Raw genomic sequence first — 26498 nt, forward strand, 5'->3', positions numbered from 1 at the left:
TTGGGTTGATTCCAAGTCTTTGCTATTGTGAATAGTGCTGCAATAAACATACGTGTGCATGTGTCTTTATAGCAGCATAATTTATAATCCTTTGGGTATATCCCCAGTAATGGGATGGCTGGGAAAAACTCCGGCTTGTGTTTCTTGTCTATTAAGGATGGCTATAATGCATTTGTAATACATTGACAATTAGTTATATTAAGAAAATCCTATATAAGATTTTACATTTATAAAATAAATGAGTTACTTCAAAGTACTCATTTCAGAATTACTTCACATAATAAGATGTGGCATAACCTGGTTCAACAGATAGAGATTTAATTCACGTATATTTTCTAGGACTATATTTGTTACTTAAAGCAAAATGTAAGTTTTAAAAAGAATGCTATCATTGCGAAAACACATTTCCAGGGTTCTAAGGAATTAAAAGTTAGCCATTATGACTACTGATTTGAAATGCCTCCATATGCTGTTTTTCATACTTTGTCTCACCTCCGCTTTCACTTTTGAGTTTCTTCTTTGACAGGCAATTCTTTAAAATCTGTTGCAGCCAGTAAGGCGGAGGTTCAGCAGAACACGGAGGACAATGAGAAACCCGAAAAACCTGAGCTTTCCTCACCTGCTCCAGCTTCCTCCCAACACCCCTCTGTGCCTGCTTCTCCCCAAGGGAGAAATGCCAAGGACCTTCTTCTTGACTTGAAGAACAAAATATTGGCGAATGGTGGGGCGCCCCGAAAACCCCAGCTTCGTGCTAAGAAGGCAGAGGAGCTGGATCTTCAGTCGACGGAAGTCACCGGGAAGGAGGAGTTGGGTTCCCGGGAGGACTCGCCCAGGTCTCCCTCGGACACCCAAGACCAGAAACGGACCCTGAGGCCACCAAGTAGACATGGCCACGCGGTCGTGGCTCCCGGCAGGACTGCAGTGAGGGTCCGGATGCCAGCGCTGCCCCGAAGGGAAGGCGTAGATAAGCCTGGCTTTTCCCCGGCCTCCCACCCCCGCCCAGGGGCGCCCCCCTCGGCTTCGGCCTCTCCTGCTCACCACGCGGCCACCCAGGGCACCTCTCACCGTCCTTCCCTGCCTGCCAGCTTTCATGACAACGACTTGGTGGACTCAGACGAAGACGAGCGCGCTGTGGGCTCCCCCCACCCGAAGGGCGCCTTCGCCCAACCCCGGCCAGCCCTGTCCCCCAGCCGCCAGTCCCCCTCCAGCGTTCTGCGCGACAGAAGCTCCGTGCACCCCGGTGCAAAGCCAGCCTCGCCCGCGCGGAGGACCCCCCATTCAGGGGCTGCAGAGGAAGATTCCAGTGCCTCAGTCCCACCCTCAAGACTTTCTCCACCCCATGGGGGATCATCTCGGCTGCTGCCCACCCAGCCACACCGGGCCCCTCCGCTTTCCAGGGGCGGGAAGGATGGTGAGGACACCCCAGCCACCAACTCCAACGCTCCATCGCGGTCCACCATGTCCTCCTCCGTCTCTTCTCGTCTCTCGTCCAGGACGCAGGTCTCTGCGGGAGCTGAGGCTTCTGATGGCGAAGGCGACGGTAACGTCGATAGGGAAGACGGCGGGAGGCAGGCGGAGGCCACGGCCCAGACGCTGCGGGCCCGGCCTGCCTCTGGACACTTCCATTTGCTCAGACACAAGCCCTTTGCTGCCAACGGGAGGTCTCCAAGCAGGTTCGGCATTGGGCGGGGACCTCGGCTGCAGCCCTCCAGTTCACCACAGTCCACTGTGCCCTCCCGAGCCCACCCCAGGGTTCACTCTCACCCGGATTCCCACCCTAGGCTTAGCTCAGGTATCCATGGAGACGAGGAGGATGAGAAGCCGCTTCCTGCCACCGTTGTCAACGACCACGTGCCTTCCTCCTCCAGGCAGCCCGTCTCCCGGGGCTGGGAAGCCCTAAGGAGAAGCCCCCAGAGAGGGACCAGCCTGCATCGGAAGGAACCCATCCCAGAGAACCCCAAATCCGCAGGGGCAGATGCACATCCTCAGGGCAAATACTCCTCCCTGTCCTCCAAGGCTCAGGACGTTCAACAAAGCACAGACGCAGACACGGAGGGTCATTCTCCCAAAGCGCAGCCGGGGTCCACAGACCGCCACGCGTCCCCTCCTCGTCCTCCCGCGGCACGGTCACAGCACCATCCCGGGCCCAGTGTTCCCAGAAGGATGACACCCGGCCGGGCTCCAGAACAGCAGCCACCTTCTCCCGTCTCCACGTCCCAGCACCAGCCGGGCCCCCAGAGCAGAGACGCGGGGCAGTCACCTTCCCAGCCCAGGCTCGCACTGGCTCCAGCCAGGGGGCCCCGCCCCACGTCCCAGGGCCGCTCCCACTTCTCCTCGGACCCTTACACGGCGAGCTCCCGAGGGATTCTCCCCACAGCCCTCCAGAACCAGGACGAGGATGCCCAGGGCAGCTACGACGAAGACAGCACAGAAGTCGCGGCCCAGGATGTGCGGGCCCCAGCGCACGCTGCGCGAGCCAAGGACGCAGCCGCGTCCCTTCCCAAGCACCAGCAGGTGGAGTCTTCGACAGGCGCAGGGGCAGGTGGCGACGACAGGTCCCAGCGCGGACATGCGGGCTCCCTCGCCAGGCCCAGCCGACCCGGTGGCCCCCAGTCCCGCGCCCGGGTCCCCAGCAGGGCAGCGCCCTACTCGGGGCAGAAGGAGGAGGGCGCGATCCAGGCCACACCCGGGAAGTCGGAGCCTCCTTCCAAGAGGCCCCTGTCCTCCAAGTCCCAGCAGTCGGTCTCAGCCGAGGACGAGGAGGAGGAGGACGCGGGGTTTTTTAAAGGCGGGAAGGAAGACCTTCTGTCTTCCTCTGTGCCAAAGTGGCCCTCTTCCTCCACTCCCAGGGGCGGCAAAGATGCTGACGGTAGCCTCGCCAAGGACGAGAGGGAGACTGCCATCGCGCTTGCCCCTCGCGGAGGGAGCCTGGCTCCTGCGAAGCGACCTCTCCCCCAACCTCCAGGCAACTCCCCCAGGGCCTCCCACCTCCCTTCCCTGCCGCCGCCTCGCAGCGCTGCCACCGCGAGTCCCGTCGCGGGCACCCACCCCTGGCCCAGGTACACCACGCGCGCCCCGCCCGGCCACTCCACCACTCCGATGCTGTCCTTGCGCCAGAGGATGATGCATGCCAGATTCCGTAACCCTCTCTCCCGACAGCCTGCCAGACCCTCTTACAGACAAGGTAGTTTATTTTTTCAAATGATTTTTCTTTAAGGTGTTCAGTAGTGTTCATGGCAATGCCTGAGAGGTTTTTATTCTATTTTATTTAGCACCTACTATGTCCAAGCACCGTGTTAAGAACTTTGCACATGTGACATAATTTCATCCTCTGAACGGTCTCTAGGGTTTGCATTGTTATTCCTGTTTCCTAGATGTGGAAGCTGGGGCTCAGGATCTGAGGGACTTGTCCTAAGGCAGACAGCTCAAAGTTGCCATTCCAATCCCGAATGGCCTAATGTCACAGCCATTACTAACCCACATTGCCTCTAATTCTACAGTCATTTCACTGTCCTACGTTGCCTCTTTGAATTCCTTGGCATACACTCTTAACCTGTGAAAATGTGTCACAACCTTGGTGCCCAACTTAGCTGCTGCTTAGTTGTTCATGTGCCCTCATGTGTTTAAGGGATCCATAGTAGCTGGTTAGATACCTATGTAGGCGTATCTTGTTCTTGTTCTGATCTTGTTCTCATCTTCTGCATGCGAAACTCTCAACCAAACAAACCCTGAGACGAACTCAAATATCTTGGGTATGAATTGCTCAGACAGTGCAATTAGTGAATGTTGTCTAAAACCTCCAGAAAATGCATGTTAAAGATCGTTGTCACAAAGAGGAGTTACAGGTAGATGTGTGCTTTGTATTTCTATAACAGAGGGTTGAACAAAGTCAGCTATGAACAGTTTATGTCCAGGGCAGGGTCTGAGGTTTTCTTTAATTTACCATAAAACTGCATTCAGTTAAATGGTGCTTTAAACTCTTCTTGTGTGTAATTGGGGCTTTGTAGAACATTCTTGAATGAATTTTTTTTTTGCTGATCTGTACAATGCATTGTTATTTTAGCCCAATGTAAACACAGAACATTGCCCCATATCAAACTCAGTTTTCCACTAAGATTGGCTGTTTTAGTCAAACCCACCTCCCTGATAATAGATGTAAAACTCAACGTTCCCATGTACATAGTAGGAACTCCATAAATATTTAATAAATAAATGAAGGAATGAGAGAAATAAATGTCTGCCCTGCAAGTAGCGGTCAGAAAGTCCAAGCCCTTTGCCCAGCAGTCAAGGCTGGACCAGAACAGACTGGAGCTGATAAGAAACATCTCCGTGTGAGGCAGAGACAGACAGAAACAACTGTAAGGGTGCTGCTGCGTCTTCTTACTGTCTGAGCAAATACTTCTCAAGCAGCCCCACAGCATTCAGCAAGCTTTGAGACAGCATTGTGCATTTATATTTGGTGATTGGTGATTGGGACCTGAGTCAGCTGGGCATAGCTGTGTTTAGTTTAACATGCCTGGAAAAATGGGACAGCGTCTAGTACATTTTAGACATAATTTTCTCTGTCCTTCCAACCCTTCCTTCCTCCAACTTCCACATGGCTAAAATAAAGCTACAGCTACCAAGGTCTTACGTTTTCTATGGCAAATTTACTTATGCCACACACTCTCATTCTCACAGTATTGTCAGAAAGCTGTGAGTTTACTGTATTCTTAATTGACATCCAGATCTGTTATGGAGAAGTCATAATTTGAGACTATCATTATCTAATATATTTGAGCTACTGGTTTAAAATTCTGTTTAGAGTTTCTATTTGAAATGATGTGTTACCACTTATAGTTTGGTATGAAGCCAACTTCCCGGGCATGTTGAATTTACCAGGCTCTGTTATTTTTATTTTTGGTACTGTGTAGGTTATAATGGCAGACCAAATGTAGAAGGGAAAGTCCTTCCTGGTAGTAATGGAAAACCGAATGGACAGAGAATTATCAATGGCCCTCAAGGAACAAAGTGGGTAGGGTAAACTTCTTTACACATACCCGTTGTTTTCATGCTGTTGAGAAGAGAAAAATGGTGGACATTGTGTAATGATAAATGAAGTGGCCTTTGTTTGTTCTTCTCCTCTAGTTTTAACTACTCATATGTACTTGTATAGAGTTTCTTTTAATACTTGGAAAAATCTTTGGTTCTCCTGGTAACTAGCTTGTTTTTTCTCATAGCCAAGATAAGGTATGGGCCTTTGTTTTTCATTTACTTCAACTGGTTAGGAAGGTCAAATGAATGCAAGGCCCAACCATAGCAATTATAGACCCAATGGATGGCCGTTCAAAGGAACTTATATTTTCCCTGTCCTGGTAGCTTCTTTTTATTTTTAGGTTTTGTTTATTGTTTGATTAAACATTACACATATTTTCTGTAAGTCATCTCAAATCCTTTCTAAAAGGACACAGGGTAAAAATGAACGAATAAACAAAAAACCCTGAATGATACTGGAAATTTTTATTAGATCATCTTTTGAATCTTCCAACAATTGTTGGACTAAAATTATTTATTAGTACTTTATGTATGTCTAAACAGCTTTAATTGCTTGGGGTTAAGATAAATGTTTAGGAGGTTTTGGTGGGTTGAGGGTAATAGATAGAACACTTTACAATATTCAGGAATTTAAAGTACTTTTTCTAAGAATAAAAAAATTATTTATACTATAATTCCCAATAAAGACTTCCCATTTATAATGATAAGATTTAGGGAAACGTACTAAAAGACTATGACATTTTCAGTCATAGGTGATCTAAAGATGCATGTTATCATTTCTTAAAGGAAGAGAAATTTATAGGAGGAAGAATGTACATTAAAGCAAAATGCTATTGCAAACAATTTTGAATGGAAACAGTATGGGGTAGATTTCAAAATAGTATTTATATAAATTTTATTTCAATGCCAAAACAGCATCCACCAAAGTGACTTGCTTGTAGGGCTTCCTCCAGTAGCCTGAGTGTGCAAAGCAGTGGTTCTCAAACTTAAGCCAGCTCAGGATCACTGAGGATTTTGTCAAATACCAGTCTCAGGTAGGGCTGGGAGATTTGAGTATCTGACAAGTTCCTATGTGATGCTGAGGCTTCAGGTCCAGGACCATGCTTTGAGAACCACCAGCAAAAAGCACGAGCTTGTTCCTTAATAAAGATAATTATAGCTTTCTTCAAGTTTTACAGTTCCTCAGAACGTGACATTTTTTTGCATGCATACTATATTAGGCAACATGATTACAAATTATATTGTTTTTGTTATAGCAACTTTGATTTTTAACATTAACAGCAAAATGGAAAGATTTTATGTCTTTAACATGCTAGCAATTCACATTCATTGCAAGAAGTTAAAACAATTCGTATTGAAATATATGAAACGGAAAATAAACATTCCTCACCCAAACTACTTCTCAAAGATAACCACTCTTAACCATTTGCAGTATAACCTTCCATAATTTTTTTCTCTGCAGTTTTAAGCTTATATATGCAAATGGATATATTTTTATTTTTGCAAAATAATCAGCCCTGTAATCTGAGTTCACATGTATGTAGAATGTATGTAGAATTGTCTGCATAATATTCTACCATGCGGATGGGCCACAAATTATTTAATCTCTCCCCTCAACTGAGAGACACATTGTTTCCTTCTTTCCAGCATTAGACACAATGTACTTGATGGTAAAAATATTTTGAACATCTTTTGTGATTTGAGAAACTTAAAACAATTTACATATTACATGGGTAAGCAATTATAATATGAAAGATGACTGCTTTGTACTGTATTTTTTAAGACTTTATGAATCATATTGACAAAAATAATGTCTTCTATTCATATTATGGTTTCCTTCTGTGGAAGCTTCAGGTGTATGCACATATATAGTTGGACTCATGTGACCATTTCAAAATGTCCAATATATTCTTTAATCTATGTCATGGATTTAGGTTGTGGACCTTGATCGTGGGTTAGTATTGAATGCAGAAGGAAGGTACCTCCAAGATTCACATGGAAATCCTCTTCGGATTAAACTAGGAGGAGATGGTCGAACCATTGTGGGTAAGGGAGAATGGTTTTTAAAGAATAAAAGCCTACTGAATTAGCTATAGAATTACAGCTTCTATCTTCCTTCTCCCCCTCATTTACAATGATTGCTCTTGGTTTGGTTACTTTTACCAATGTGAGAAGAAGAGCCTCAAAAGAGGCAGAACTTGGTGTTTCCCCCAGACAGCTTTAGTTCTCTTCCTGCAGGCTGCACCCTCTAGAAAATGTGGCCCTTTAATTTGTTCTTAAATTGGCCCTTTTAGAGGAGAGGTCCACAAACTACAACCTGTAGGTTGTAGCCCACTACCTGTTTTTGTAAGACTTACTATGAGCTCAGAATAGTTTTTACATGTTTAAATGATTGCCAGAAAAAAGAATATTTTGTGGCATGATAATTATATGAAATGCACATTTCAGTGTCCATATGCAAAGTTTTATTGGAACACAATACACTCACTTAATTATGCATTGTCTAACTCATTTGTTATGTGCTGTTATTGCCTATCTTCTTTTTTGCACTCTAAAAGCTGATTGAGTAGTTGCAACAGAGACCATCTGGCCTATAAGGCTTAACATATTTGCTTCCTGGCCCTTTACAGAAGTTTTCCACCTTTAATCCAAAGTAACACTTTCCCCCCTTAAGCATAGGAATGAGGCAAAGGAAAGTATTTCTTCCTTTGCTAGATACAAGAGTTATCTCAGGATCGTGGAGCATACTGATGCAATATTCATTTATCCCTTTGCCTTTTACTGATTAAAACATGATAATACATAAGCTTTGAGAAGACACTTATTGCTTGCTTTTTATTTTTTCTGGATTGTTTCACGTCGTTGCATAGCTATTGGTTGATTTTATTTCAGATCTGGAAGGGACCCCTGTGGTGAGTCCTGACGGCCTCCCACTCTTTGGGCAGGGGCGACATGGCACACCTCTGGCCAGTGCCCAAGATAAGCCAATTTTGAGTCTTGGAGGAAAGCCGCTGGTGGGCTTGGAGGTCATCAAAACAACCACCCATCCCCCTACCACTACCACGCGGCCTACCACTACGACGACGCCCCTGCCTACCACTACAACCCAGCGGCCCACCACTGCCACCACCCGCCGCACAACTACCACCCGTCGCACGACCACCAGGCGCCCAACAACCACAGTCCGAACCACTACGCGGACAACCACCACCACCACCCCCAAACCCACCACTCCCATCCCCACCTGTCCCCCTGGGACCTTGGAACGGCACGACAATGATGGTAACCTGATAATGAGCTCCAATGGGATCCCAGAGTGCTACACTGAAGAAGGTAACTGGCTTTGTTCTAATGCTAACCACTTATCACGCACACTAGCACGCCGCAGCTCAGAGCAGGGTGGCAGAGCCTGCAGGGGAGGGATGAGCACCACGCACAGCAAAGCAGCAACGTGATGCATTTTTGGTCCCAGCAGGTTTGTCTGACAGTACCATGCCACAGCTAAGGTTGGAAGACTTAGGAAATAAAAATATTGCATGGGACATATTTATATGAAAAAATTATTTCTTGTTGACTTAAAGTCAGATTTAACTGGGCATCCTGTGTTTACCTGGCAGCGCTTATCACAACCCAAGTCAAGAATTTAGCTGAAACTTGTGACATTATTTGTTTGGACTATCATTTCCCAAAGTGTATTCCAGTGGATATTGTAGATTAGTGATTGGAATATATATGTATATACTTAAAAGGTTCTGTGATTAGCTAAAAGTTAAATGTGGGGACAGCAATGTATCATCCTCATGATTTGTCCAACCTTGATGTAAACAAGGTTGGATAAATTTCTTACTGTTGTAACACTTAGATCACTGAATAGTCTTGTTGAGAATCTCCAAGAAAAGGAGTGTTTCCCCAGCATGTTCGGCAGCTGGGCACTTTTTTGATCAGCCCTCCTTTGGAGAATTCTAATCCTCATGTGGCTGGGCTTCCTGTGGGAGTGTGGGCTTTCCACTGGGTAAGAATGCACCATTTTCCCTTCTTTGCTGATCTGCACTATCCTGCCGCCCCTGATGTGAGTCTGTCTTCCTTCTGAAAGTGGCTTGTTCTCCCTGAAGAGCAGGAGCTAGGACGCCTTTATCCGGGTCATCGTGGAGCCCATATATCAATGTGTCTCCATCCTTTCTGCTCAGTCCCCTGCTCAAGCTGCCTTGGAAGAAGTCATTCTAGATTTGCATCAGCCGTGGAGGAGATAGATTCATCTTCTTTCCCTCAGTTTGAAATGAATTGCAATGTCAACTGTAAAGCTTAAGTCTTTTTAAACCAAGGCAGAGTGAAGACATTTCCTTTCAGGAATCAAGTCTGGAATTCTTGTGCCGCGTTATTGACCATGATAAGCCCAATCAGTCTGAACATGAATACTGTATCCAAAATGGGAATTCTGTTGGAAGTTAGTCTTTCTGTGAAGAAGTTCCAAGTAAACGAGAAAACTTGACACATCTAAAAATTCCACGCCAAAGAAACATGGAAACATACAGAGGGAGAGGAACAATGGGAAGAACATTTCTACTCTGTCCATTGACCCAGTGAGTACAGATTTGAATTTACCTTTGAATTTCTAGTATTAAAATATGATGTTGCTTTCCTTGACATCTGACTTCTGCATGCATTCATGTGTTTAATTTTAAAGGGTGAAATAGAATTAAAACATAATTACTTAATAATTGGTTGTAAACAAAAATTGACTATTTTGGATTTGATTTTAATTACTGTTGCTATTATTTCACGTTTTATTTTGTCTGCTTTTATTTAGGCCTTCTAACATGTTCCCTTCATTTACTTTGTATTTTTGGACTTTTATTTAGCATGAAAGTCAATATTTTTCTTGGCATTTTTGTCTCTTATTTTCTTTGCAAATCATGACACATATATGTTCACTCCTGTCCAGTCTCCTGATTCCCTAGTCCAAGCTAAAGAATAGTTTTCCTCTGGAGAGCATTTGAAAATAAGTACAAATCAATGCAAAGTCTTCGGGAAAAGTTAAATGTGGGGACAGCAATGTATCATCCTCATATCACATTTTAATGCAATATAATTTGTTAGTTTAAAAAGAGTTTTCTTATGGCCTTTCTTATTTCTACTGTTTCATTAACAACTTCATTAAACATTTTATTCTTTATTGACTGTAATCATAGTTATTTTTGTCTTTTAATCTTTTTAAACCACTTTCTTGATGTATGATTGGCATAGAAAAAGTTCTGCATATTTAATCCATACACGTCGATGAATTTGGGGTAAGAATACACTCACAAAATCATCATCCTGCTAAGGCCACAGACACATCCATCACCTTCCAAAGTTCCCTCCAACTCCCACTCCTTTATTGTTAGTATTATTCTTTTTTCTTTATTTGTGGTAAGAACACTCACCATGTTCTTTTTTTGTGATAAGAAATTAAAGTTTTACTATTACAAAGATACATGCACATGTATATTCATTGCAGCACTATTCACAATAGCAAAGAAAGAGATGGAATCAACCCAAATGCCCATCAATGATAGACTGGATATAGAAAATGTGGTCCATATACACCATGGAATACTAGGCAGCCATAAAAAGGAATGAGATTATGTGCTTTGCAGGGACATGGATGGAGCTGGAAGCCATTATCTTCACTAAATTAACGCAGGAACAGAAAACTAAACGCCTCATATTCTCACTTGTAAGTGGGAGCTGAACAATGAGAACACATGTACACAGGGAAGGGAACAACATACAATGGGGCCTGTCAGAGGGTCGGGTGGGGGAAGAGAGAACATTGGGAAAAATAACTAATGCATGCAGGGGTTAATATTTAGGTGATGGGTGGATCTGTCCAGCAAACCACCATGGCACATTTTACCTATGTGACAAACCTGCACATCCTGCACCTGTACCCCAGAACTTAAAAATAAAATTAAAAAAAGAAATTAAATTTAAAAAATGTATTAATACTAGCTCTGTTGAGATAAAATTCATATGCCATAAAGTTCATTCTTCTAAAGTTAGTGGATATTAATATATTTACAGTTGTGCAATGATCACCACTGTTAGATTCCATAATATTTTCATCACCCCAGGAGAAATTCCATACTCATCAGCAGTCAACCCTCATTCCTCCCTCCTCCCAACCCTGGAAACCACTAATGTACTTTCTCTCTCTATGGATTTACCTATTTGGGACATTTTGTATAAATGGAATCATGTCCTATGTGGCTTTTTGTGTCTAGCTTCTTTCACTTAGCATAATTGCCTTCAAGATTCATTCACATTATAGAATACGTCAGTACTTCATTCTTTTTATTCCATTGTATGGATATACAGCATTTTTTCCATTCATCGGTCAGTGGTCATTTGGGTTATTTCCACTTTTCTGTTATTATGAATAATGCTGCCTTGAACATTTGTTTTGTTTGGTTCTGCTTGATCTGACTTCTCCATTGGATAATAAACTCCGTGCAGTTGAGACAATGTCTTCTGCTTCATCTCTAATTCCTTGTGGTACCTAAGTACATACCTTTGGATATCCAAGCAAGACCTTAAGGTATAGGCATTCTCCATGTCCTAAAAGCCAGTGCTTTTTTTTTTGTTGTTTTTTTTCCAGGTTCTGTATCTACAGCAAATCTGATGACAGAGGGTGTACACGGAATGTGATAAGCCAGATGAACACCGTCAAGAATTTGTAGCATGACCTTGTTACAGGCTGCAGAAAAACATCAGTCATTACGGAAAACAGACCTTCCCTACCATAGCTGGGTCTCCAGATAGAAAATATTGAGAAATGCAAACATTCATTTGAGCTGGACCAACTGTACAGTGTGCAAATATCCTTGAGTTTCAAATAGCTGTCATTTGCCTTCTGTCTCTAAACTTCTACTGAGAATAATTTTTAAAAAATATTTTTTAATATCTCTGGAGCAAAGGCCTTCCTTCTTTGGTGACATTTTTCACTTATTTTTTTCGTGGCTACTTGATAAACTACTGAAGAGAATAAACGACACTACTGTGGTTGATGACTGGCAAATGTGTTTATGTGAAGAGGCTGAAGCTTTTCACATTGGTGCTGAGTTGGCTTGTAAAATACCCAGTTTTACATAGTTCTGAATAGTTTAAAATGGCATTCAGGTGGGCCAAAGTAAGGTGGTCAACTTTTTTTTTTTTTTAATTGTAAATGTATTTCATTACATCTGGAAGTTATTTTTACTTGGAGTCAAGATGGTTCTATTTTAGAAAATTTATGCCTGAGTTTATTTGGTCTTAAGAAAAAGAACACTAAAATCACTTAGTAGACTGTTTACTTAATGCCAGAGGACTTAACTGTCACTCATCTCAGGAAGTGAACTCATTTGCCGGTAAAAGCATCATTTCTGTAGCCTGCTGCATGCACTGGAGTATTTCAGCACCTCATGGAGTTACCCGTAACACCAGAGTCCATGAGGGAAATGGTGTACTTTTCCCTTTTCTTGTTCACCCTGGGATGCAGAAACTTCACCATGTATTCATTTTTGATCTGGCCAAAAACAATAATGAAAAGAAATGACACTGAACTGATAATGAGGAAAAGCAAGACGATATTCCTAAAGGTTAAATTGACAAGGGAAAGAAAATGGTAGGCCAGGAAACAATGGCAAGATAATCCCAAACTTTACAGGGTGTGAACCTGAAAACTGATTTGAACAAGCTCAGAAGTAATTTGTCTTGGATCCCAGGTATATTGACATTGGAATGACCAAAGGAAAGTTTGTGTTTAATAGTTTTTCATGAAATGACCATTCCACCCCTAAACGGATGGGTAATTTACAACTTCTCTCTGCTTAATATTCATTGGCTGAATCAGAACACACCAGAGTCATTGCCTCAAGGACCATCTCTTGGGCCTCGGAATAGGAGCTGGGAGTTCTTACTGTGATCCCAGGAGGGCTGGACAGACCACTCGAGGCTGCCATTGCCCTTTGGGGATGGAGTTTGTTTTTACAATGTAATATTCATGTCATTCAAACTAGGTTGAAAAGTCTGGTAGAATAATGACATAGGAGTTTATATACCTTCTACTTCAATTTCCCCTTCATTACACTGTAGAATGGTGATTCTAATAGAGCATCTTCACATCGACAAATAATTTTATTGGTTAGTTCAACTTTTAAGAAGTGGAGGCAGTTTTATGAAGTATAAAGTAAGTAGTCTTTGGAGCCAGAATACTTGAAGTTCACATTCTGTTTTTGCTGTCTTTTACCATCTGCATGTCTCAGGCATGCTGTAAATCCTCCCAGAGCCTTGGTGTCTTTGGCTGATGTATTAGTTCGTTTTCATACTGCTATAAAGATACTACCTGAGACTGGGTAATTTATAAAGGAAAGAGGTTTTATTGACTCACAGTTCTAAATGACTGGGGAGACCTCAGAAAACTTACAATCGTGGCAGAAGGGGAAGCAGGCACATCTTACATGGTGGCAGGTGAGAGGGGGAGAGAGAGAGAGAGAGAGAACGTGCGAGCAAGTGTGCAGGAAAAACTACCATTTAGAAAATCATCAGATCTCATGAGAATTCACTCACTATCATGAGAACAGCATGGGGGAAAATGCCCCCATAATCTAATCACTTTCCACCAGATCCCTCCCTGGACATGTGGGTATTATGGGGATTATAATTTAAGATGAGATTTGGGTGGGGATACAGCCAAACCATATCAGCTGAGAAGTGGGTATTTATAAGCTCAATGTATCTCAAGGGTTTGTTGTGGAATTATCTATACATAAAAGTGGCTGATACAGAGAAGGTATCTGGAACCATCCACTAGTCACTTCTTCCTCTTTTCCCCACCTTGCCCCCTTTTAATGGTGCATTAAGTTTAGAGAGTTCTATATAATTGCTGTGGGCTTCAGGTCAAAGGGAGGAAAGTAATTCCTTACAATTATTTTTTGAGCTATAAAACCTTTTGACTCAAGATTTTATCAGCTACAGTGAGATGTTCTCCTTTTTACAGTTGCATCTATATCCCCCAAGTAGAGAAATAGTATAATCGATTCCGTTACACCTTTTCCAAAAGAGTTCTGCTTAAACTACCCTGATAATGGAGGTGAAGATGCCTTTTATGCTTAAATCACTCACCTTTCTTTTCACAAGTTACTTATGCTCATAATATTGGTGTAGTCATTACAGGAATTGTAATAGTTCTTCTAACTAGGGTTTCCTGGCTTTTCCAAAAATCACATCTGAAATTTTGTATTACATTTAAAGTATAATTCTGTAGTCAAAATAGACCTATCGGTTAGTACAGCCCAATCTGTCTGTAAAGAGAAATTTGCAATGATTGGCATATTTTTCCAAATTTCCTCTGCAAATTAGGAAATCTGATTTATCTCCCGAGTCGGTAAGAGAGGGTGGGTAGTCAGTAGGAAGTGGAGAAGCACAGGGAACTGTCATTGGTAGAGTTTGCCAAGTTGGGATGTAGACGAGGTAGGAAATTACCCTGTTTCTTGAATATTCCAGAGGTAAGGTGGAGGGGGTGGAGGAATGAAGACTGATGAACAAGGGAGTTCACACGTGAGGGGCTTTTTGTCACCATCCTGAGCACCAACCGCCCACTCTCTTCTCTCTCTCGTGACTGCTTCCTAAGAGCGCCTGCTGTGGCATGAGGGGCCAGGGGACTTCCCTCGGCATCAGAGCCCTGCAGGCAGGCAGGCGGGTGGGCTGAGGTGGTAGGAGGGAGGTGAGAGAGAGCTTGGGGGTGCTGAGGAATCTGGGAATGTGGAGCGGGGTGTTTGCTTCCGATGGGGCGGGCATTTGTATCACCCTTTCCTGGGCCCAAAGGAGAGAAAGTCTGGGTTCCATGTCAGTGCTTTGATGATTTTCCTCCTGAAAAAGTTGTGGAGACTCTGGCCTGGGGGACTTGTTTTCATGACCTGCTTGAGGTGAATGAATTGTCACGCTCTGGGGCCTGCTTCTGAGAGAACCATGGAGAAGGAGCCCTGGATGACCGGTCCTTTTCTCTATCTTCACTAGATGAGTTCTCAGGCTTGGAGACTGACACTGCAGTACCCACGGAAGAGGCCTACGTTATATATGATGAAGGTACAAACTGGCTTTTGAAAAATTATTTGCACACTTTCTTTCCTAATCAAAGGATCTGATTGTAACTATTGAATGGATGATCTTGACGGAAGTTTCCTTTTGAGCTTTCGGCCGGTGGCAATGCCGAGGGCTGGCTTAGGGAAGGGTGGTTGTACCCCATGCTTCCATGTCACCCCCAAATGCCTATTTGATCTAAGAAAAACAGTGTGCTTAACACACAGATGCAGATTCCCACTTGGTCCCTGTACTCCCCGTTCCCTCCCTCCCAACCCTCCTTAGGCCCAAGGAATTCTGGAGTTATCCATCGGGGCTTCCCTTCAACCTTCATTTATAAAACTTACTTGGTTTAACCAAGTTCAACTTCCTTACTTGGCTCTTCTCTTTCTTATTCCTTTCTTTTCTCTCCTTTTCTAATTACATAAAATATGTGATGCTTAGATCTGTTGATTTCTTATCATAGAATCTTTTCAAGGGTAAGTTTGTAAGATTAGGAACATAGGCTGGCCACAGTGGCTCAAGCCTGTAATCCTAACACTTTGAGAGGTCAAGGAGGGAGGATCACTTGAGCCCAGGAGTTCGAAAGCAGCCTGGGCAGCATAGCAAGACCCTGTCTCCACAAAACATTAAAAAATTAGCCGTGTATGGTAGCACACACCTGTAGTTTCAGCTACTTGAGAGGCTGAGGCAGGTGGATCGTTTTGAGCCCAGGAGTTTGAGCTACGATGGCACCACTGCACTCCAGCCTGGGTGAGAGAGCAACACCCCATTTCAAAAAAAAATTTTTTTTTAAATTAAGAATACAAAGTGCCTTGGACAGCATCTGCGAGAGTCATTCAGTAAATGGTAACTAATGGTATTATTACACTTAGGACCTTGTGATTGTTTTGTGTGATTTGGAAGTTGCCTCTACAACTTGAAGAAGTTCTTAAAGGAATCTTGTCCACGTCCAGTGCCGGCCTTTGACACCAAGGCTCAGGATTCTCACTTTTGAGGTCCACCTTTTCTGCAATTATTCATAGCTCTAATTGTCTTAAATCACAACTGTGCAAACAATGTCACCTTTGATGTGTTATTTATTCATAATAAAGCTTGATGTAGTGGTTTAATCCCAAGGTTTTCAAACAAAAACTGACTTAAAGATAAACAGCAGATGTTAGAAAGCAAACGAAGATTTTTTTTAGCACCTTTGAAAATACTAGGCATCTTTCTTATCTTTGAACAGTTTGAAAAAGGGGCAGAGTTTTATTTTCTTTTTCAAATGTTAAAGGATTAGTTGTTTTGGCAGGATTAATCCCACCCCCTATGCCCAGAAAAAGTTCATACACAGAAGAAGAAAAAAAATTTGTTTTTGAGATGGAGTCTCGCTCTGTCACTAGGCCGGAGTGCAGTGACATGATGTTGGCTCACGGCAACCTCCGCCTCCTGGGTTCAAGCGATTCTTTTGCCTCAGCCTCCTGAGTAGCTGGGACTACAGGTGCACGCCACCACACCCAGCTAATTTTTGTATTTTTAGTAGAGATGGGCTTTCACCATGTTGACCAAGATGGTCTTGGTCTTAATCTCCTGACCTTGTGATCTGCCCACCTCGGCCTCCCAAAGTGCTGGGATTGCAGGTGTGAGCCACCATGCCTGGCCAAAAAAATCTTTTATGAAAAAAATTCAAGTTTATTTTTTGATGTTATCTTTTATTTCCTAAAAGAGAACATTATGCAGGTAGAGCATGGCTTTGGGCCAGTGCCATGAGCTACAATGGATGGATTCTAACGTTCTCTCCAGTTGTGAGTCTAAAACCCCATTTTTTCTGGTCATATGTGTTTCTTTTTGCCCTTTCTCTCTTCTGTCTGCAGCTTCTTTTCTGCAGGGACAGAAATGGGAAGAAATAGTATTTTAGTAGAAACAAATTACGTTTGGGCATAGCATTTATTTTAGGGTGTGTGTCTGTGTGTGCATGTGTGTGCATCTGTCTGGGTTTTAGCCTACCGTTGAATGTTAGGAAGGTATCATTTGACTATAGAAAGTGCTCCTTTTCTGGCAGTGCCCAATTACAGAGCCTTCATATCATTTCAGATTATGAATTTGAGACCTCAAGGCCACCAACCACCACCCAGCCTTCCACCACTGCTGCCACACCGGGGGTCATCACAGAAGAAGGTGCCATCAGTTCCTTTCCTGAAGAAGAATTTGATCTGGCTGGAAGGAAACGATTTGTTGGTAAATATAATGTTGTTAATCAGAGAAACATGGGTTTTTAACTTTTGGTCTTTGAAGAAGAGCATTACTAATCTCTTGGCCTGGCCAAGGCAGTGCATTTTGAGAAGTTTTCCCAGAGTGAAGCTTCCACTGGGGATAATTGAGTGAGTCAGTCGTGTGTAGATATGTATTATTTTACTTTCTGCCAAAATCAGAAGAGGGGAGGATTTGGAGTCCAACAGAGGAGAGCTCAGACAGGCTGCCTTGCAGAGAGTAAGAGTAAGAAACACTTAAAAACCATCTGGACCAGGGAACATGAGTGTTTTTGTTGTAGCCAGTTTATCCACGACAAGACTTACCACTGGGCCTTGTGTGTGTACTGTTTGTTAAATTCTTCCTAAAAGGTTAGCTGCTTACTGAATTGAGCCACTAGCGCTTATAGTATCATGGAGAGGAAGCTTTTTTCTTTCGTTATTTCCTATCACTTTCGTTAGCTTCAAGGATTTGGGATCTAGAAGTTCATTTTCCTCTTCTTTCTCAGTAACTAAAACAGTTTCAGTAGGAAATTCTGTGAAACTAAACGGCGTTAAGTCTTGCAAGTCTTCTTTTCCCATGCCCTTAATGAACCTCATTAATGAGACAGCTGGATTAATATGTTACTAAGTGGAGACAAGCAACAGCTTAAACTAAGATCACACTTTTCTGTTTCCAAAACAACTGTTCTGCCACGGGCAGAGAACAACTCTTGCTAGCCAAGATGTAGTGACTGAGTGTCTAAACCACACATACTTGAAGAACAAGAATGTTCATTTGAGGTGGCGTTCCTGAGGCAGACACTAACACGGGTCTCTGGTATGCAGCTGCCAGGCTGCGTTTACCACGTGCGCTGACTTCTTTCCCGGCCGATCCATGACGGGAATTGAAATGCTTTCTGTGCTATTATTAGCAACTCCACAGAACTCCTCTGAGTGCTAAAGGCTTATTATTGTCTGGCTCTTTTCATAAGTCTACAACTCTCTAAGGCATAGGAGCCCACTCCCCAAACTTCCTGATAAGACCCACGGACAAGTTCTAAAGGCCTAACTTCAGACTAATTTTTAGAAAACACTGCCTTCGCTGTGTTCCAGGGACTCTGTATCTTTGCTTTCATTAGTTACAAAGAACTTCTTGACTTCTGTCTTAATTTCATTATTTGCCCAAAAGTCAAATAGAGAAGCTAAAAACTGCATTCACTCCAAATAGCCACTGAGAATGACAACATAGCCCCAAAAGTTACAGTGGAATCTTCAGAAATTGCCAGACATTGTTACTTGAGATCACTTGAGAGTTTTGCATGTATAAAACCCCAATCCCAAGTCCTTGGCATTTCTAATTTAGTGGGATATAATAGAAAGAGTTAAGGGCTGGGGGTGACAGCCTCCTGTCTGATCCTTACATAGTGAGCACTCTCAGTGTTGGTAGGAGAGATGGTAACACAAGGCCATTGGTTCATATCCTGCCTTACTCCCAGGATCGTGTATCCACTGAAATAATGTATGTAGAAAAATCTCCAGCCATCTGTAAATGTGAGTAGCTGTTGTTATACTGAGCAGTAATGTTGTAGACAGCATTTCAGGCCTGGCCTTATGCACAGATGCTTCAGATTGTTGTGGGGGTTTATGAAGCTCTAGGGAAGGCCACCCAGGGCTGAGGCTAAAGTCTGCATATCTTGATCAGTATACATTTTTTTCCTGGTCCCAAGATAGTCAAGGAAATGAACTGTGTTGAGAGAATGCTAGTAAAGTGTTGGGTGGTCCTGACTCATCCTTTTCCAAATGTTGGGGCACAGGAATGACAGAGAGCTGCAGGCTTACATTACATTGAATGATAGTTTCATGATCTCTCAAAACCACTTTGAAGGCATAGTCGTTGATGTCAATGGGGCAATAGGATCTTTTGGAATTACCAGATTGAAAGACATAAACACATGGGTCCATTAAGGAGAGCTGGGGGTGTGTTTCTGAGCTTGGCATCAAGGCTGATGGGGCCTCTGTCCAGCAGGGAGAGACTGAATGGTGGGTCTGATTCTGTGGAGCAGATGCTGTGTTTCTGCCTCCAGAAAAAGCCTCCAGCAATCCAATTGGATATCTCTGTTCTTTTCCAGCTCCTTACGTGACATACCTAAATAAAGACCCATCGGCCCCGTGCTCTCTGACTGATGCACTGGATCACTTCCAAGTGGACAGCCTGGATGAAATCATCCCCAATGACCTGAGGAGGAGTGACCTGCCTCCCCAGCATTCTCCCCGCAACATCACCGTGGTGGCCGTGGAAGGCTGCCACTCATTTGTCATTGTGGATTGGGACAAAGCCACCCCGGGAGATGTGGTCACAGGTGTGTCCTAGGCAGATATCAGAGTTCCCATGATCTGTAGGTGGGAAATGTGGACAATAAAGAATGATGGATGAGTGGATGGGTGCATGCATGGATGAGTAGGTTGGATGGATGAATGGGATGATGGGTAGATGTCTTCCTTCAACTGGATGAAATATAGGCAACAATGGAAGCCTCATGGGGTAGGGTAAGGAGTACTGGATGGAAGTCAGAAGTCCTAAATCCTCATCCCAGATTGATTTGCATGATCTTGAGCTCAGTAATTCATCTTTCTGGGCCTTGGTTTCCCCATATGCAAAACATCACTACATCTCTAACATCCTGTAATCTTGCAAATGGCCAGGGAGTCCAGCTAGCCGCTTGCCGGATCAGATCCTGCAGTGAGCATGACCATGAGCTCCCACTGGGCCACACAGCTGTCCCTTGTTGGAGTCAGCCCTGGGCTTGTGCCTCTGCCTCTTTCTCTCCTTTCACATCTGCTGGGTGCTTCCAGACAAATCTGGGTGCTTCTCGGTTCCTTATGTGGGAATTGGAGGTGATGAAAAAATGCCCGAGGATCTTGAGCCTCCTTGGCCTCTGAGATGTTTAAGTTCACTCTGCCAAGGACATATTTGAAGATACATCTTGAAATTTAAGTTCTTATAGAAAGAGAATTGATATTTTCTGTGAATAGTTGCGAATTTTTTTTTCTGGGCCTCTGAGCTGTGCAAGAGGAAGAAGTATGGCTGTGGCTGTGTGTGTCTCTGACTGGGAGGTAGCAGTTGCATTAGAGGTCAGAGTTCAACATTCTCTGCCATTATTGTGCTAGTACAGTTCATATAATTCAAAATTTCTAGTGCTTGTCTTGGTGTTCCCACTATTGTATCTTACAATGAAAAAATGTGTTCAAGAATATCCAAAGAGCATCTTCTCTTGTGGAATTTGTACAGCAGTACAAATGCTAGAATAAGGGACATAGAAAAGAAGGCTTCTGGGTGTTCTGCCAGGTGAGACTGAAATGCCTGGGGTGCAGGGAGGGTGTGGGATTAAGGAGTTCAAGTCTTTAGCGGAACTAAAAGTACAGTACTGGGTAGGTGCTACATGGACAGCCATGAAGTCCATGGTGTTCCGAATAGAATGCAAATCAATCAATGGAAGGAGGAAAGCTTGTAATCAAACAGCCAGAACATCTTTTTATTAATTGAACACACTTCTGTGAATGGTAATTTTTAAAAGCAAGCAAGAAAGCATACAGAAAAAATAATTTAAAACCTTACTTTAAGCTGTTTAGCTTTTGACCTCTTGCATAACAGATATTACTTAACATAAATATATCACTGCACCTTGATTCAAGGGGCTTCTAAGAAACATTGGCTGCAGAATGAGAGTGCATTGGCCCCGTTAAACGTGCCTCAAGGGTTCTTGCGGTGAAGAAGGAGCTTTCAGGGAACTCTCAACAAATGTCAGATTTAATTCAGATGTAATTTCTGTATTGTCCTGTAGAGGTCGGGCTTCTGAAACACCCATGCCCTTTAAGGGCATTCCAAGCCATTCAAAGCTCCCTGAAGCCTTAGTGTCCTCACATGCCCCACCCTGCACCTCATCCGAAACGAAACCTCAGAGCCCTAATCATGAATACTCACGACACTAGCATAAATAATATGGATGAGGTATTTATAGGGCACTCCCAACACAGAGCTGTGCCAACTCCTGTCAAGCTGATTACTGTAGAACACTGCAGCATATGACGCCCTGTGGCGTGGGGGAAAACACCAGACTCCACAAGGCTCAGAGAGAGAATAGCGGCAGCTTGTCATCCATTGGTGAACCAAACACCGGCTCTTTCACCTGCAGAACAGCTAAGCCAAGTGGATACATCCTAAACTTAAACGAAGCATCACATTATCGGGCCCCCTGCAGGGCATCTGAATCCTGCTGGCTACATGGATGTTGTGTGCTCTGCTCGTTTTCACCTGCCATTCTTTCTTTCGCAAGCAGTCAAGTCAATGTGTAATGAGGTGGCGCCCAAACAGTGTGAAACTCCTAGAATTCCTGCCTGCAACCTGTTGCTTTCCCAAATCACTCCTGAAGAATGAAGTTATTACTTTATTAGGAGTGATTCTGTAGGAAATCACCGATGTGATGACCTCTTAGTTTTTCAGGACCAGCTCATCAGTCACTTTCAGGACTGGTTTTGATGAGAACAACAGAGAAATCAGGAGTTATGTTGTGCTCAGCAAGCGCCTTATCAAAACCCCAAAGCCCTCAAAACCCAGACACAGGATCAGCCGAGAAACCAGCCTCTTACATGGGAAGCGCGGGGTTCTGATGGAAGCCAGAGGTCCAAGAGTCTGAGCTTTGCCAACTCCATTGGAAGCCGGGTTTCCGTGGCACACATGTGACCTCCGTCCCCTCTGGGGTGGGCCCTTGTGTGCAGCACCAGCTGAAGCATGCAGGGCTTGACTACACTGTGCCAGAGGGGAAATGCTGTGGGGAGGGCAGCAACTCTTCCCAGGTTCAATGACTCTCCTCCAGAGAACAGTGTGGGGAGGGTTCCAGGGTCCAGTTCACCTGGCTTGCAGGCCCAGCTTGCCCATTTGTTAGTTGTGTGACACTAATCAGTGTCATGTGATGTGACACTAATCAGATCGTAGGGTGCTAAATAAAATCACATGCACCTCTTAGGTACATTTGATGTTATTGATCTTTTCCTTCTTAACTTGTGTGATCTCTCTCACCCTCTTCATCTCCTCCCAGGCTTGTACAACATTCAGTGGTGGAATTTCTCACGGCTTGGTCCTGGGGCCTCTTTTCTTCTTGCTCTGTCTTCTCTCCCCTCAGAGTCTCATCCATGCACACGGTTTTAATTCATCTCAGAAATGAGTCATTGATTTATATCTCAAGGCCAGGCCATCATCCTCTCCTCTGAGCCCCAGATAGTAAAATCAGATGCAAATGGTAAAATCACTTGATGTCATCACTGGGATGTCTCCAGAGCATCTCAGACTTGGTGTATAAAAAATCAGACTCATCCTGGCTAACACGGTGAAGCCCCATCTCTACTAAAAATACAATAAAATTAGCCAGGTGCGGTGGTGGGCGCCTGTAGTCCTAGCTACTCGGGAGGCTGAGGCAGGAGAATGGCATGAACCCGGGAGGCGGAGCTTGCAGTGAGCCGAGATCACGCTACTGCACTCCAGCCTGGGCGACAGAGTGAGACTCCGTCTCAAAAAAAAAAAAAAAAAAAAAAAAAAAAAAAATTCAGACTCACGATCCTTCCCATTCCCAAATCTGGCCCTCATCTGTGTTTCCCATCTCGGAGAACTGTCCCACTTTCCACACATTCGCTCAAGCCTGAAGCATCTTCAAGTCTCCTTCTATCTCACTTCTATAGTCAACTCATCATTAAATCTGGTCAGTGTTGCCTTCTGGATTCCTCTTGAACCCATCGATTTCTCTCCATTAGGTGCTGTGCTCATCTAAGCTATTGCCACCTCTCACCTGGCTACTGTAAGAACTGTCTAACTAGACTGTCCCATCCACGTCTGCACTCCCACACACAATCCATTCTGCATTCTGCACAAGAGAGATGTGTTGAATATGCAAACCTAATTGTCTGGTTTAATGTCTTAACTGTCTTTCCCTTTCTTTTGGAATGAGAAGCAAAAGCCTAGCTTGGTCCAAGGGTGCTGCCTAGTTTTCCCACCTGTGCTGCTTCAGCCCCAGCTCATGCCCCCGCTTCCCGCCACTTACGGTTTCCAGTCACACTGCCTTCTCCTGGGTCCTCCCTCTTCAGTGTCTTGCACAGGATTCCCACTACCTGGAATCCATCCCACCTCCTACCACACAGCTTATCTGCTTCTTATCCTTCAGATGCCAGCTCCTTTACCGTGACCCCAGGGAAGCTCTTTGTGTCCTCCATGGTGGGCCAGCTCCCGCTACACACCCTCTCACAGCACTGTGGACTGGTCCTGCAGAGTGCTCAACCTGGCTGTATAATTCTGTTTCCCAGTGCACCCTGCTGCTTCATGAGCTCTTGGTCACCACTTTATCTCCAGCACTTAGTATAATGTCTGGCAACTAGTAGTTGCACAATAAATATTTGTTGAATGAATCAATACATGTGAACTTAGACAAGATATTTAACCTATTGCTAAGACTCAGTTTCCTCATGTGGCAAAATGAGGAAGGCAATACCTGCATACTAGGATCATGAGGATTAATCAAATCAAATTCAATCGAGAGTACCTAGTTAGCATAATGTTTGGCACAAAGAAAGTGCTTGACAAATGTTTTCTCCTTCTGTGTACACATAAGAGATCTAGGATATGGGATGCGCTGAGCTGTGGGAAGAACTTCACTTTGCCTCCTGGGACAGCTGTAAAGGCTGGGCAGGTGTCAGGGTCAAGGGCACACCGGCTGAGCTCTGTTATTAGCAAGTATGACAGAGCAGGTTGGACAATAGAAAGAAGAACTGCCTCACTGCTGTGATTAGACTGTGAGGGCAAGGGCAGCACAGATACTCAGCAATGAGAAATAGCAGGACAGCCTTCACCAAATGGGCACGGGACCCCTGGGCATCTGGGATCTCTCAGCTCCACACACATGCACAACATCCACCAGCAACATTCTTCGTTTCCTGTGCAGGGCAATAGGAAGCTCTTAAATACATGTGTGGAGGGTACTTGTTTTTTCTTCTGCTTCTTTTTCCTCTGTGTGGTCAAGATGAGATGTGATTAGTTCTGAGACGATGGGGAAAGCTGGGGAATGAGCAAGAGAAGTAGGGGGCCAGCAGGTCATCAGGAAGTGTCTTAGTTTTGTCATCCCCATCTGGATTCAGCAGAAGGTACCAGCGTTACATCCCATCCTGTCCTACAGTGCTGCGTGCCCTCCTTCCTGCAGTTCCCACGTGGAGCTGCATCTGCAGCTTTGCCTCACTCCTGTCCTCAGTGGGTTACATCTTGTGTGTGACTTGGTTCCTTGGTTTCCATTAGGTTCTTTCCTGTTTCCATTTTCAGGTTACTTGGTTTATAGTGCATCCTATGAAGACTTCATCAGGAACAAGTGGTCCACTCAAGCTTCATCAGTAACTCACTTGCCAATTGAAAACCTAAAGCCCAACACGAGGTATGATGTGTCGGTCATTTAGAAACAAAAGATTAGAGCTGTGTGCATGGTTGCTGATATGCTTTGGTTGGAAATGAAGGGAGGAATCTAAATGTTTTTGTGATTTCTTTGAATACTCTGTTTAGTTCTAGTAGAATGTCAATGCATGTTTACCATATGCATATAAGTTTCTTAGAAGAAATGACTGTATGTATTGTCATTGTTAGGCTATTGTGCTTATATTTTCCTCTCTGTTTACCTAAACACTGCCATTAGGGAAAGAAAAGTTGTTCTCTGTGTCGAAAGAATTGGTCCATTTTTCATCCCCAACATTGTGGCACTAGGCATCGTAACCTTCATATGTGAAAATGGAGCCACAATCATGGAACACTTTAATGAACTGGTTCCCAAACTCTATGATGTAGAAGTTCACATCATTCAAGAAAGATGCATTTTACACATTGGTAGAGGTTATAAGCGTGCCTTCATAAACTAGGCATGGCTGGCCAGGGAATCATTTTGGAAGCCAGAGTTTATGGCCCTTGGCATGAAATAGGCAAAACTAGTTCCCAGGGGCACAAAGAGAGTGACTCTTCATTCCCCTTTTATGCCTTCTGGTTTTGGTGGTAATGACCTTCAGAAAGCTCCCGGGCGGGTGAGCATGGGAAAGCACCAAGCACTTGATGGTCAAGAGTGGTGTGCTGGTAAACTGGCTCCCTGGAAAAAGAGTTCCCTGGTTGATACCATTAGCCAACTTCTGTGGTGTAAATACTCCCACCTGTGGCCAATTTTAAGCCACCGTGGGCTTGCGGAGTTCCTGAATACTTAATGACTGGCTCTCACAAGCTGGTACAAATGGTTCCAGCAGACCTCTGTTGTGGGGAGCCACCATATTTGCTTAGCAAAGAGCTCGAAGTGAGGTGATGGCACACCCGAGGCCTCTCATTTTCTACACAGGCTGAGGAACATGGAGGAGGCTGGAACAAAATGGCCCTCATTAGACAGACATGTGGTAAAGGGGGTAGAATCTGGACACCAGCCGTGGGCACCGAAAGGCTACTGAACGAGCTGTGAATTTTCCTCAAGACATTTTAACGTGCCATTTGGGCCCACTTGAGCTGAGCTTTCATAAATTATTATGAATTTTGGGATTTGGCAAATAAAAAGCAAGTAGTAAACCAGGAAGCTGAGAAAGCAGTTTTTTTTTTTTTTTTTGCTTTTCTCTAGTAGTAATGGCAAATTAATTTTTTAATCAATTAGATAAAACAAAACCAAGAAAATTAGAGAAAATGGAGTCACTGTCCTTTTTTTTTTTTTTTTTTTTGCGTGTGCAGAGTGACAATGCTTTTGCAGCACAGCCTCAGTATCAAAAAGCAGAAAGAGGCCTTCCAGAGGCCTTGCCACAGAGCTAATTACAATAGGATCTGAATCACAGCCTCCTGACTCGCCAAGTCTAGCGTTCTTTCCACAACTTCTGCTGCCAGACTGATGTTGAGCTTTGAGTCATGTCAGGAGGGTTATATAGGGCGATGGTTTACTCATTCTTTCAACAGGTATTAGAGAGTGTACACGGCTCATTCAGTCAGTCCTTACTATACACTTCTTGAGTGCGAGGTGGAACATCTGGGCTGGGCTGGGGAAAATACACATGGCCCTGCCCTCAAGGAGCTTACAGTCTGGTGGAAGAGGCAGATTTTAAAAAAACCAACAT

General features: G+C 44.0%; 1 protein-coding gene across 1 annotated transcript in view; it reads left to right on the plus strand.

Annotated features, from left to right (window-relative positions):
* Positions 1–26498, plus strand: part of FNDC1 (fibronectin type III domain containing 1) — a 102686-nt gene that overhangs the window by 62699 nt on the left and 13489 nt on the right. The window contains exons 11-18 of the mRNA XM_003898350.4: positions 551–3184; positions 4914–5014; positions 6969–7080; positions 7927–8367; positions 15070–15138; positions 17206–17349; positions 19472–19702; positions 24700–24808. Of these exons, the coding sequence (XP_003898399.2) occupies positions 551–3184; positions 4914–5014; positions 6969–7080; positions 7927–8367; positions 15070–15138; positions 17206–17349; positions 19472–19702; positions 24700–24808 (3841 nt within the window). The remainder of the gene's footprint in view (positions 1–550; positions 3185–4913; positions 5015–6968; positions 7081–7926; positions 8368–15069; positions 15139–17205; positions 17350–19471; positions 19703–24699; positions 24809–26498) is intronic.

Source organism: Papio anubis, chromosome 6 (assembly GCF_008728515.1).
Source record: "Papio anubis isolate 15944 chromosome 6, Panubis1.0, whole genome shotgun sequence".
Lineage (NCBI taxonomy): Eukaryota > Metazoa > Chordata > Mammalia > Primates > Cercopithecidae > Papio > Papio anubis.